General features: G+C 38.1%; 3 protein-coding genes across 3 annotated transcripts; 2 read left to right on the top strand and 1 right to left on the bottom strand.

Annotated features, from left to right (window-relative positions):
• The first annotated feature begins 920 nt into the window (after window positions 1–920).
• Window positions 921–3,317, top strand: LOC141653197 (uncharacterized). Its single transcript, XM_074460878.1, has 4 exons — window positions 921–1,009; window positions 2,194–2,334; window positions 2,431–2,518; window positions 2,961–3,317. Exons 2-4 carry the CDS (start codon window positions 2,230–2,232, stop codon window positions 3,089–3,091), a joined length of 324 nt encoding a protein of 107 aa, XP_074316979.1. The 5' UTR covers window positions 921–1,009; window positions 2,194–2,229; the 3' UTR covers window positions 3,092–3,317.
• A 509-nt stretch (window positions 3,318–3,826) lies between these two features.
• LOC141653196 (calcium-dependent protein kinase 30-like) lies at window positions 3,827–7,097 on the top strand. Its single transcript, XM_074460877.1, has 7 exons — window positions 3,827–4,494; window positions 4,930–5,073; window positions 5,236–5,388; window positions 5,523–5,638; window positions 5,719–5,886; window positions 6,084–6,314; window positions 6,677–7,097. Exons 1-7 carry the CDS (start codon window positions 3,906–3,908, stop codon window positions 6,857–6,859), a joined length of 1,584 nt encoding a protein of 527 aa, XP_074316978.1. The 5' UTR covers window positions 3,827–3,905; the 3' UTR covers window positions 6,860–7,097.
• Window positions 7,098–7,189: 92 nt separating this feature from the next.
• On the bottom strand, window positions 7,190–9,745 carry LOC141653195 (protein NRT1/ PTR FAMILY 2.9-like). Its single transcript, XM_074460876.1, has 4 exons — window positions 9,610–9,745; window positions 9,231–9,448; window positions 8,440–8,996; window positions 7,190–8,231 (listed from the first exon to the last, which is right to left on the bottom strand). Exons 1-4 carry the CDS (start codon window positions 9,689–9,691, stop codon window positions 7,313–7,315), a joined length of 1,776 nt encoding a protein of 591 aa, XP_074316977.1. The 5' UTR covers window positions 9,692–9,745; the 3' UTR covers window positions 7,190–7,312.
• Between the last annotated feature and the right edge of the window lie 1,776 nt (window positions 9,746–11,521).

Genomic DNA, 11,521 nt, shown 5'->3' on the forward strand with positions numbered 1-11,521 from the left:
TGTCATTTGATCCAATAGTGTTCCATTAGATAGGAAATGTTTGATAAATACGATAACTCTCGGATAGAGTATTAGAACGGAAAGATCCATTTGATAATGAACTATTGGTTCTAAGCCATCTCTGGCGATTAATCAACAATTCAAAGTGCTTTTCTTGCGTATTCTTGATAAACCAGCGTTTATATATAGATGTAGGAGTAGACTTTTGGGTAGTAAGAAGCCCCTTTGGCATCTCTTCATCTGCAAAGAATTCTCGATGTGAAAACACAGATACAAAGGGGATCTTTGGATAGGAAAAAGAGTGGATCTGCGGGTCCCAAATGAATTGGCTTATTCGAAAAAGCCCCGCTCTTTGGAAGATCTATCTCGTGTCCTGCATCTACGCATGGTTCCACTCTGCAAGAACTCCGAATCATTCTCTTGAAGCTCATCCTCTTCATCATAAATGATACGCTTGCCCATGCAATGACCCGCCCAATAAGGAAATCCCAATGAATTGGGCCTTTCGATACAATAAAATAGAAAGCTCCAGGGGGTCCATATTCTAGGAGCCCAAACTATGGGATTGAATAAATCCTCCTCTATCTGTTGCGCGGAAGGTCTGGATCGATCCCCCACAACTTGCGATTGAGAGGGTTTAAATACCGTAATCCTTGGACACGCCCCGAAATCCGGATTAGTCAGCCCAATATAGTTCGGATTACCGGATGGTTTAGACCAAAAAATAAATCCATAAAATAAAGATGGTGGATGATCTTCATAAAAAAGGAAATATATAAAATTATTTTCACACTTTTCCATAATATATACTTTGTCCTAGAAATTTAATGTGCGTGCACAAAATACATGTTAAAAAATCACGAAATCTTTTTTTTTTTTTTTTTTTTTTTTTTTTTTTTTTTTTTTTTTTTTTGGTCTATAAAAGACCAAACCCTCAAACCTATTAAAACCCTAAGGAACACACAACACTCAGCTCCCCCACTTCTCTCCCGCCTTTAGCCTCCAATTGGTGAGTTTTCGTTCTATATTTTTTTTTTTGAATTTTCAATTTATTTTAGCATTGCGAGTCTGGTCATTTTCGGGGAAATTGTTGTCATCGTGTCAATTATTGTTAATTCGGGTTCGGGTCTACTTTAGAGTGTTTTTTTTTTGCGTTCTGAGTCTACTCTACTGTTTGTTCGAAGTGAATGTTTTCGGATTTGATGGAATGTTTTGTTCAATTGGTAATTAGATTGTTAAATGACAGTCTTACATTGTGAGACAGTCCTATTCTGTAAAAACACAATTCACAATTTCTCTCTTAGAGCTAAATGAATAGTTTGTTTTTTATGAAAATTGATTTGTGACCGTCTTATTTTATAATTTTGAATTATTTAACCTTCTAATTTTCGAATTTAATTTCAATTATAAATGAATTGCTTGCTTTGTCGTAAAGGGGGTTGTAAGACTTCTAATAAAGCATTCCATTGTCAAGCTAGCTCAATACTGAGCTGTCACATTAGCACAATTATGTTTGCCTCTTTTTTTTTAATTTGTCTTCTCTGTTTAGCTTTTTCTTAATCTCTAATTGATTGAAATCTGGGTAACATTTGACATAGACAAACCCGATTTCGGTCAATTGGTTAAATGGGAAAAAAACCGGTTGAAGAACCAAACTATGGTAACCGAACCGGTTATGAAACCCTAGCGACAGAGATAGTAAAGTATTGTTGTTGCTTATTCACTGAATTCACTTTATAAGAAGTCTTATGGTGCACCTCATTCCTCCTTTCTTTCTTGTCGGCAGTAGTTTATAGGAATGCATGTTGAGTGAAAGAATGTGTGCTGTAGGTTGTTAGATGTAGTGAAATTTGATTAATATGATTAGGCAATGGAATTTTGGAATGAAATTGGGTATAATGTAAGATACTAAGATTTGTCGCAGTTTTGGTTCATATTTGAAACGTATGAAATGGTTATGCATATACGGAGTATTTAGAATGCTAAATGCAAATTGGCTCACCGAATTGGTTCCGCTTCTTTTTAGTGTAGTGAAGTAGGAGTCATTTTAAATGCAATTTTCGTTATTGGGCATTCATGAACAGTCTTTCTCTGCTGTTGACACATGCGTAGCAGCGAAAGGTTGTTTACATCCAACAGCGGGGGTAATGTTGTTGCTGTATTGACGTGATTCATTTCTGTGTGATTATGCAGTTGCTTTCACTGTAAAAGTTAGGTACTTCTTAAGCAATGGAATTTTGCCCAACATGTGGGAATATGCTACAATATGAAATGCGTATCCCTGCCAGATTTTTCTGCCGAACATGCCCGTATGTGTGCCCCTTATTGCCGAAGGTACCTAATTTGAATTTTGAAACACAGCCTTTTTTTAGTATGTCTTTACCATTCTTGTATGTCCCCTACTGATAGTGACTATTCCTATGGTATCAGGTGAGCATAAGGAGAGGGGTCCAACTTGAAAATAAAGAGCCGACACCAATTGCGGTTGGCGAGAAGAGTGTTGGGCCTACTACTGATGGTATGCCTATCCTATTTTATTCAGCCTTTTAATTGATTGAGTTTCTTATAGCTGATAGCCCAAACCGTCAGTCAATGAGTTTGGACTATGGGAGTCGATACCCCAAACCTAAAACAATATACATGTAGAATTTCGTGAGTTTCCATGAGTTTGGACTATGGGAGTCGTAACAGATTTGGCACTGTCTTTCCTAATTGTATAGACTGTCGGTCAATTGTTTCCCAGGACTGCCAATATCCGAACCACAGTAATATTACTACAAGTGCTATAAGTGGTCTTTTGTGTATAGCCGTCAATCCGTCATACACAAAAATCTGTCATATGTTCTTAAGTTTATCTAATGTTATAGCTTATTTTCGTCCTTTGTTGTAGAATATTGACAATGTATGTGAACACAATTTATTGGCAATTCACAAACTAATGACTGTGTCTTGTTTTTCAGCACCATGTCCAAAGTGCAGTCATGGCAAAGCAGCATTCCACCAAATGCAGACCAGATCAGCTGATGAGCCAATGACTATATTCTACAAATGTTTGAACCACAGCTGCGGACATCAATGGCGTGAAGATTAGTTTCCTTAAATCATCTGTCACTCTCAGCATTTATCTCTACTAAACTTAATGTTAGGCTTATGATATTGACGAGTCCTTACCTAATTATTTGTGTCACCCTAATCTGTTGTCGTATTGGCCTTCAGAACCTTGTTAATTAGGCGCTTATGTTTTGTCCGTTTGTAGGTTTAGTACATTGTCTACTTTTCAGATCAGTACTAATCAATGAATGAGGTGTTCAGTTTGATTTAAAGTGAGAGTGAATAATGGGTCCGTGGCTGTGAAAGATTTAAAATTTTAAAGCATAGAGGGAAATCGAGTTATTGTACGGCCTAACACTTATATAGCACTCTTTCAATCTCTTATGAGCTAGGTAGGGGAGACATCCTTGTCAGTACAGAGAAATTCGCTCCCCAGTCACGAGGCTTAGCCTCAGGCGTCTGCACTGTTGACGGGAAAACGAATTTCTCCTTATAGGATATTCATCCCTTCCAAATCTCTTTCATCCAATTTGTATTAACTTATGCCTTTAATTATACTCCATACTAATTCAACCTTTATTCATCTCTAATTATACTCCATAATATACTTATTCAACTGTAATTCACGACAACTTACATCGACAAAAATTTAATAAACGGAAGACTTAATCTTGCTCTTCTTGTTGACAATTTCTTCTCTGTCCTAATCTATTTTTTGAATCTTATGCTATAAAATCAGATGTTACAAAAATATATCACCAGCTTTCTTTTGAATAGTTCATTTATTTTCTAACTTCATTCCTTCATTCATGTTCCTGATCATACCATTAAATTTTGATCATTAACCATAAACAATGGGGAACGTTTGTTTTCGACCCAAAGATAAACACATTATAAAAAGACCCAACCCGTATGCACCAAGAGGTCCAATCCAAATTCAACCCACCCCCAAAAATGACCCAAAGATAAGCGATAAGTATGTAATTGGTCGTGAGCTTGGACGTGGTGAATTTGGTGTAACAAGTTTATGTATAGACCGAGAAACTAAACTTAAGTTTGCGGTTAAATCAATTTCCAAAATAAAGTTGCGAACCGCGGTTGACGTGGAAGATGTAAGAAGAGAAGTTGACATAATGAGCAAAATGCCAGTTCACCCGAATATAGTCCGGCTCAAGGCGGTTTATGAGGATAATGAGGCTGTTCACTTGGTCATGGAGCTATGTGAGGGTGGAGAGTTGTTCAACCGGATAGTGGCACGTGGGCATTACTCGGAACGGGCTGCGGCTACGGTGGTGAAGACTGTTGCTGAGGTTGTAAGGATGTGCCATACGAATGGTGTCATTCATAGAGACTTGAAACCTGAGAATTTCTTGTTTGCTAATAAAAAGGAGAATGCTCCTTTGAAGGCTATTGATTTTGGTCTCTCCGTTTTTTTCCGGCCTGGTTCGTTTTATTTATCTATTTATTTTCGTGTTATGTACTCATAATTCATTGAATTATTTTGGATTACATTGAGTCCAGAGCTGTTATGTTAACTATGGTGTATTCGTAGAACGATTTTACACAAGAATACGTACATTATATCTGCAAAATATGTCCTAGTATAAAGAAGTCCAACTTCGTTTCTATATCGATGATTCGATGTGATAACCACCCAAATCATTCAGACAGTCAACCACATTACTTTGATTATAGCAATTTAGTTGATGTTTGATTTGATCAATTCTCCTGACTTAGCTAATTGATTTCCAGATAAGTTAACCTTTTTAAAATCGTTTTTAATCCCCTTTCTTGTGACTAAATCTTTATTTGGTCGCACCATACGACGGTTTTTTATAGTATAATTTGCATTAATATTAAAGTGGGTTGGTTGTACAGGAGAAAAATTCACTGAAATAGTTGGCAGTCCATACTACATGGCTCCAGAAGTTTTGAAGAGGTATTATGGACCTGAAGTGGATATATGGAGTGCTGGAGTTATTTTGTATATTCTTCTTTGCGGCGTTCCTCCTTTTTATGCAGGTACTTTAGCACATATGTAAATTTCGAGAAAATAGCAGAGTCTGACACTTGGACACAGGACACGTACCCGTGTCGAATATTTCTTAATGAGTATGAGTAACAGATTCTAATGCAGTACTCTAATAATCCTGGTTCTAAGTGTTGATCTCTTGGGGTTGACAGAGACGGAGCGAGGTGTCGCTTTGGCAATTTTGCGAGGGCGGGTTGATTTTAAGAGGAAACCATGGCCTCAAATATCTGATAATGCTAAGAACCTTGTCAAACAGATGTTGGAACCTGACCCTATGAAGCGCTTGACTGCGCAGCAAGTTCTTGGTGAGTCTTAACTAAATGCTATTGAGTTCCTCATTGCTTCAATGTATGAACTTGGAAATGCACTAATGTACTTAGTTTCCGTTTAATGAGTGTTTGAACTGAACTAAACTGAATTTTCGACCATCACTTTGTAGAACATCCCTGGATACAGAATGCAAAGCAAACTTCAAATGTGCCATTAGGAGATATAGTGAGGTCACGGCTTAAGCAGTTTGCAGGAATGAACCGATTCAAGAAGAAAGCACTCCGGGTAAGAATTTGGAAATCTCTAAATAGGATTTGACACTCAGATTATCACCGCAAATAGACTAACCAAATTAAATTCTGTAGGTCATAGCTGAACATTTATCAGTTGAACAAGTAGAAATTATGCGAGACATGTTCACGCTGATGGATGTTGAAAGTAATGGAAAAATAACATACAATGAGCTGAGGACTGGACTCAAAAAGGTCGGTTCTCAACTGGGCGATGCAGAGATTAAGCTTTTAATGGAAGTGGTATGTTCTTAATCCCCTCCTTTTAAAACGGATTTACAAGGACAAAAATGATAGGTTTCGACTGGTTACGACTACTTGCACTCAGAACTATATCGGTCAATTAGGCCAGCTGACATTAGAAAGCTCCTGGTTCTTATATTTAGGACTTTTTCAACTTGAGTTTGTAATACAAAAAGTTTCCTTGGTTTTTGCCTCAGGGTGATGTAGATAGGGATGGGTACTTGGATTACGGAGAATTTGTGGCGGTGACAATCCACTTACAGAAAATTGAGAATGATGAACACTTTCAGAAAGCATTTATGTACTTTGACAAAGACGGGAGTGGGTACATCGAGCTGGCTGAGCTACGAGATGGCTTGGTCGATGAATCAGGGGATACTGACTCTGAGGTTCTTAGGGAGATCATGCGTGAAGTTGACACTGACAAGGTATACCTATACCCTTCTCGGTTGGCAAAACCCAACCAACCAGACCAGAATTGAGCTGAATCAGAAATAACCAGAAGTAGACCTGAACTCAACTTGACTCGTTTTAAATCACCCCACCTGAAATGACTAATATGAAACAACAACATTAACCTGTAGAAACAACTTGAAATGATCTGAAATGACCTGACCGATAACACAGACCCAAAAACAAACATGAACTATCACGTACCTAAAATAACTCGAATTCTAAATGATCCGACCTAACCTGAGATGATTACACGAATGTCCGGTTTGTCATGTTTAGTTTTAATCATTACAATGTCGTCTCTTTGCACTAATAACGATTGAGATGCGTGTGATAGGATGGGCGCATAAGTTATGAAGAGTTTGTGGCAATGATGAAATCCGGGATTGACTGGAGAAAGGCATCTAAACAGTACTCAAGGGAAAGATTCAATAGCTTGAGTCTCAATCTAATGAAAGATGGATCACTACAGCTTCAAGATGGTATGACCAAGGAAGCCCGTAAGTACCGGAAAAAATAGTCTGTTTGAACTTTGAAGTCGATATGAGAGATTTCATGAAATGCACATAAAACTTCAATCAGATAAGAGAAGTTTGCCTTTTATGCAATTTTCTTGTATATTTTTTCTGTTTTAACTCTGATTCTCATTCAATAGTACAGTATAGTTTGTGCATAGAAATCGAGTTTTGAAGGTTGATTAACTGTATTACTATTCTTCAAGTTGCTTTGGCCTTTCGGTTATAGTATCAAATTTTCTATAGCGTTGCGTACATTTGTTTCACTTATTTCACCATTGACGGGAGCCTTTGAGGAACTGGGAGTATGACCATTGACTGGAGACTTTGAGGAATTGAGGGTATAATTGTCGTGGCATTTAGTATTGCCCGAGAAAACACACAATGTGCAAGTAATACAATTTTATTTGTGCTAGACACCAGAAGATTACAGTTTCTGCATCTTCCGAACACAAGACTTACGCAGTTACCTTCTTAGTGTCGGTCAATTCTAGACGCCCTAAGGGCTCTACATCAAAATCCTCGGTATATTCAGCAGTTCCTTTGTACCTGTACCATTTTGCACAAGCAAGAAAATAAGCCAAATTTAAGATTCCTAATCCTGCAACCATATAATAGAAATAATCTAATCTCCCTTTGTTAAGATCTTCTGCTAACCAGCCACTTGACCGTCCTTTTTCCGTCACCTTGTGAACAATGGAGATCAACAAACTACTCAAATAACTCGACATTGCCATCCCGCAAAAGAAAAACGACCCTGCAACGCTTCTCATGTTCTCTGGGAACTGCTTGTAATAAAACTCGACTTGGCCTATGGCTGTAAATGCTTCAGAAAGTCCTGCCAGTGATAACGGAAAAACTAGCCATAAACCCGACATTGAAGAAATTTCCCCTTTTCTTGGAAAAACACCCAAAGTTGGTTTTGTGAGCGCGGTTTTTCTCCTTTGATCTTCCACTATGCCTGCCACAAGCATTGTAAGGACCGAGAGTCCAATTCCGATTCCAATCCTTTGGAGAACTGTAATTCCACCCTCTTTTCCCCAGACTTTCTCTAGATAAGGGACTAAAATCCTGTCATAGATTGGAATCCAAAGGGAGTAGCTTATCATAAGGAAGATGATGTACGATGAGGCCGGGATTTTGAAGCTAAGTAATCCAAGTCTTCGATCCGATTGAAGTGCTTGAAATACCACATAGGTGTTCATCAAGACTATAGGAATATGGAAAACTATGGCTGATGCCCAGATGGGTATTACTCTTATTATGCACTTCACTTCTTCTACCTGTTGTAGTGTGCCAAGTCTCCACGGATTTGCGGCCGATCCATCTGGTTTTATTAGGTCATCCGACGTAATAATTGCAGCTTTGTCAAGGAACCTGAGGATAATTCCATGATGTTTTTGTACTCAGTAGTGACCATCAAAATACGAAACAACAACATTACCTCAGTACCTGACGCATTCATGTCTCGCGCATGTGGCACTGTACAGAGGGTTAAAGGTACACAGTCTTACTTCTGTCCCTTTTAAATATATATAGAGTTTGTTTTCAGATGACCCGTAATGAAAATGGTCGTAAAATATACCTGAACTGAGAAGTATGTGGCAATTTGGAGTTGATAGAATCAGAAGCGATATATTTGAGGACAGACCCGGAATCAGGATCATGTTCATTCAGTTCCCTTTTCCTGAAAGCCGCGACAATGACCTGAACCAAACCAACAATAGGACTACCCTGTGGCCTAATCTTGACATAAATCTTTGAACCCATGAAAAAGAGCAAACAACCAATGAGCATAAGAGCGGCAGGGATCGCCAATCCGATACTCCAACTCACATTGGATTGGATATACACTAGTAGGGTTAGAGACACCAGTTGAGCAAATGTGTAAATGAAGAAATACCAATTGAAGAAACTGTTAATGCCTCTTTTTCCTGATTCTGTATTTGGATTGAATTGATCCGCCCCGAAAGCGAAATTACATGGTCTAATCCCTGCTGCTCCTATTATTATTAGTCCAAATCCCATTAATAAAAATGAGATTTGACCAGTTGTTGGTCCTTGACATTCTTCTTGTTTTGGTTGACAGTGTGCAGGGTGTAGATTCTTGAATACTGATGTCAGGTCTATCACCAGTAATCCCTGATAAATGTTAACTTTTTAATGACAGCGAATTCGACAAAAAAAAAGGAAAAATAATAGTTACGTCTTTCTCCCAAAATGATGCTTCGGGGGTCTGGCTGACATGAATCGTCTTTCATAAATTAATTATGAATCTTGCATTGTTTTTTTTGAACCAAGGTCATAAGTATCACCCCTCACGACTTTACCAGTTGACATTTACATAGTTAGATTAAAAAAACTTAGTAAAAGTACCAAGAAGGAGGCGATAGAGGCAAATGCCAAGGTGTAGTAGCGGCCGAAGTAGGAGTCGCAAAGGAAGGCACCTAATAAGGTTGCTAAATTGGAGGTACCGCCAACGACTGTAACCAACATTGTTGCTGTTATGCTTTTCATGTTGAATACCGTCGTCAAGTACATCAACAAGTTCACCATCGTACCCACTGCTCCTAGCTTCTCAAATGTCTCGGTCCCTAACATTATTATTCAGTAGATTTACGTTATTAGTCGTAATACGGAAAACATGAATAATTAACAACATTACTACAATGACGTCAAAATTATTACGTCCATCCCCTAATACTATTGACGTGCTAATAACTCATGTGCCATAAGTGAACCAGGTCGATCTTACCTATGATGAAAGGCATGGCCTTAATACCGGCGTAATTAATTTCCGGCTTCGGCTTGTTTACAACATGGTTAGACTCCTCCATGACTAATCCTTTCAAAAATGTAGTCTATATTGTTACTTGTAGTTTTCACTCCTTGTAATTTTTATACTATAAGAGTATAATTCCATAATGCATGGTGGGTCTATTGATAACGTGTTTACCTACTTTTTACTATACGGCGTCAAAGAGTGGCCTAAATTGTTGGGAATTAGAATTTCAGACGAATGGCCTAAATCAAAAAAAAAAAAAAAAAAAAAAATTTCAGACGAATAACATGCATTTCATTATTCTCACTAAACTAATTTCGAATTTAATGGACGTAAATCCGTAATATAATTATACGCTCATCGTATATGTTACTCCCTCTGTCCCGGTCATTTGTTGTCCTTTTCCATTTTTAGGTGTCTCAGTCATTTGTTGTCCTTTCTATTTTAAGAATCAACTTGATGAGTAATTTGATCATTTTCATTCAATTTGTTCCACTTGTCATTTAATTATTGGTCTTTTCCTCATTCCTTGGTCTTTGTGCCAAAACGAAAGGACAACAATTGACCGGGACGGAGGGAGTATAATGCAACAATGGTGGCCGTTCAAGTAAAGATGGAGGTATTATCGACGTTCAGGTTGTAGAATCTAATCACCCTTCCGTTCATATATATTGTCTTATGGACTTGCATCATGTATGTATAACTGATTACCTAAAAAGTTTGGCAATCTTAGCATGCCAAAACCCTTCATCTAATCATCATCATCATCATCATGATTTGATCTCGCAACCAGCATATAATGTTTGAAATTAACAATTAATTTCAATCTAAGTTATTAAGCCTTATGGTGTTAAAATGTCCGACCCCTCGCTGTTCATGAATTTAACAGCTATTTTAGCATTGCTCACACCGTCCAGTCGTCCGTCCACTGTTACGAAACAAAGTTGCATCAAAATAAAAAATGTGGCAACATAGTCGTCACATAAGTAAATTGCTATTCACCTACAGTACTTCGTACATAACTTGTTTTCCATATGTTTCTAAAGTCCATTCCTAGTTTAAGTGCAGAAATCATTATATCAATAAACAATAGTGTTTTTGACTTTTGTACTACAAGTTTACAAGTCTACAATTAGTCAACTACTTGTAAAGGAATGAACAAAGTAATTTCGTAAAGAAAAATGAAAAGGCGTCATCGGGTGACACCTAATTTGGGCGCCACCCTCTCACATGGGGTGAGTGGGGACTCCTTCAATAAAGAATTGTTGTGAGAGGGTGACACCTAATTTGGACGTCACCCGGTGGCGCCCTATCACCATCCGTTGGTAAAAGCTTGAGTAGATTAGCAATATTAACAACGTATAAATACAAGGCTACGAGAGACTGAAACCCTAGGCTAAGATATTACGAGAAGATTACATGACTCAATACAAAGAGAGTAATCCTAGAAATACAACTAAATATAATATATCAAAAGATAAAACAATATATAAAAGATACAATGAGATAATAAGAAGATATTATCCTAGCTTAATAGGAGGATCCTTATCATGCTGCCGCAAAACGGACGGCCGGTTAGAGAGACCGATCTTGAAAAGTAGCATGCGAAGACGAGGGCGCGAAAGTGGCTTGGTTAAAGCATCGGCCAGTTGATCATCATTGTGGACAGGCGTGACACGAAGGGAACCACCCTGAACCTTCTCGTGAATAAAATTGTTCCGGGTGTAATTCCGGTGCAGGATTTGTGACCACGTAAGCTTGATGAATGACGTCTTTTTGATTGTCTCTTCCTTTCGGTCTCTCCTGTAAAGATGAACAAACTGAGGGCTCGGCTTGGTACCGAGCGTACTCACTCCGACGCTCAAGTCAGTAAACTTAAAGAGAT

Source organism: Silene latifolia, chromosome 4, assembly GCF_048544455.1.
Source record: "Silene latifolia isolate original U9 population chromosome 4, ASM4854445v1, whole genome shotgun sequence".
Lineage (NCBI taxonomy): Eukaryota > Viridiplantae > Streptophyta > Magnoliopsida > Caryophyllales > Caryophyllaceae > Silene > Silene latifolia.

Coding starts and splice junctions, on each gene's coding strand:
- LOC141653196 (XM_074460877.1), top strand. CDS start 3,906: ATGGGGAACGTTTGTTTTCGACCCAAAGATAAACACATTATAAAAAGA. Junction 5,389..5,522: donor GACTGCGCAGCAAGTTCTTG/GTGAGTCTTAAC, acceptor ATCACTTTGTAG/AACATCCCTGGATACAGAAT. Junction 6,315..6,676: donor GTGAAGTTGACACTGACAAG/GTATACCTATAC, acceptor TGCGTGTGATAG/GATGGGCGCATAAGTTATGA.
- LOC141653197 (XM_074460878.1), top strand. CDS start 2,230: ATGGAATTTTGCCCAACATGTGGGAATATGCTACAATATGAAATGCGT. Junction 2,335..2,430: donor TGTGCCCCTTATTGCCGAAG/GTACCTAATTTG, acceptor CTATGGTATCAG/GTGAGCATAAGGAGAGGGGT. Junction 2,519..2,960: donor TGTTGGGCCTACTACTGATG/GTATGCCTATCC, acceptor CTTGTTTTTCAG/CACCATGTCCAAAGTGCAGT.
- LOC141653195 (XM_074460876.1), bottom strand. CDS start 9,691: ATGGAGGAGTCTAACCATGTTGTAAACAAGCCGAAGCCGGAAATTAAT. Junction 8,997..9,230: donor CCTCTATCGCCTCCTTCTTG/GTACTTTTACTA, acceptor AACATTTATCAG/GGATTACTGGTGATAGACCT. Junction 8,232..8,439: donor CCACATACTTCTCAGTTCAG/GTATATTTTACG, acceptor AATTATCCTCAG/GTTCCTTGACAAAGCTGCAA.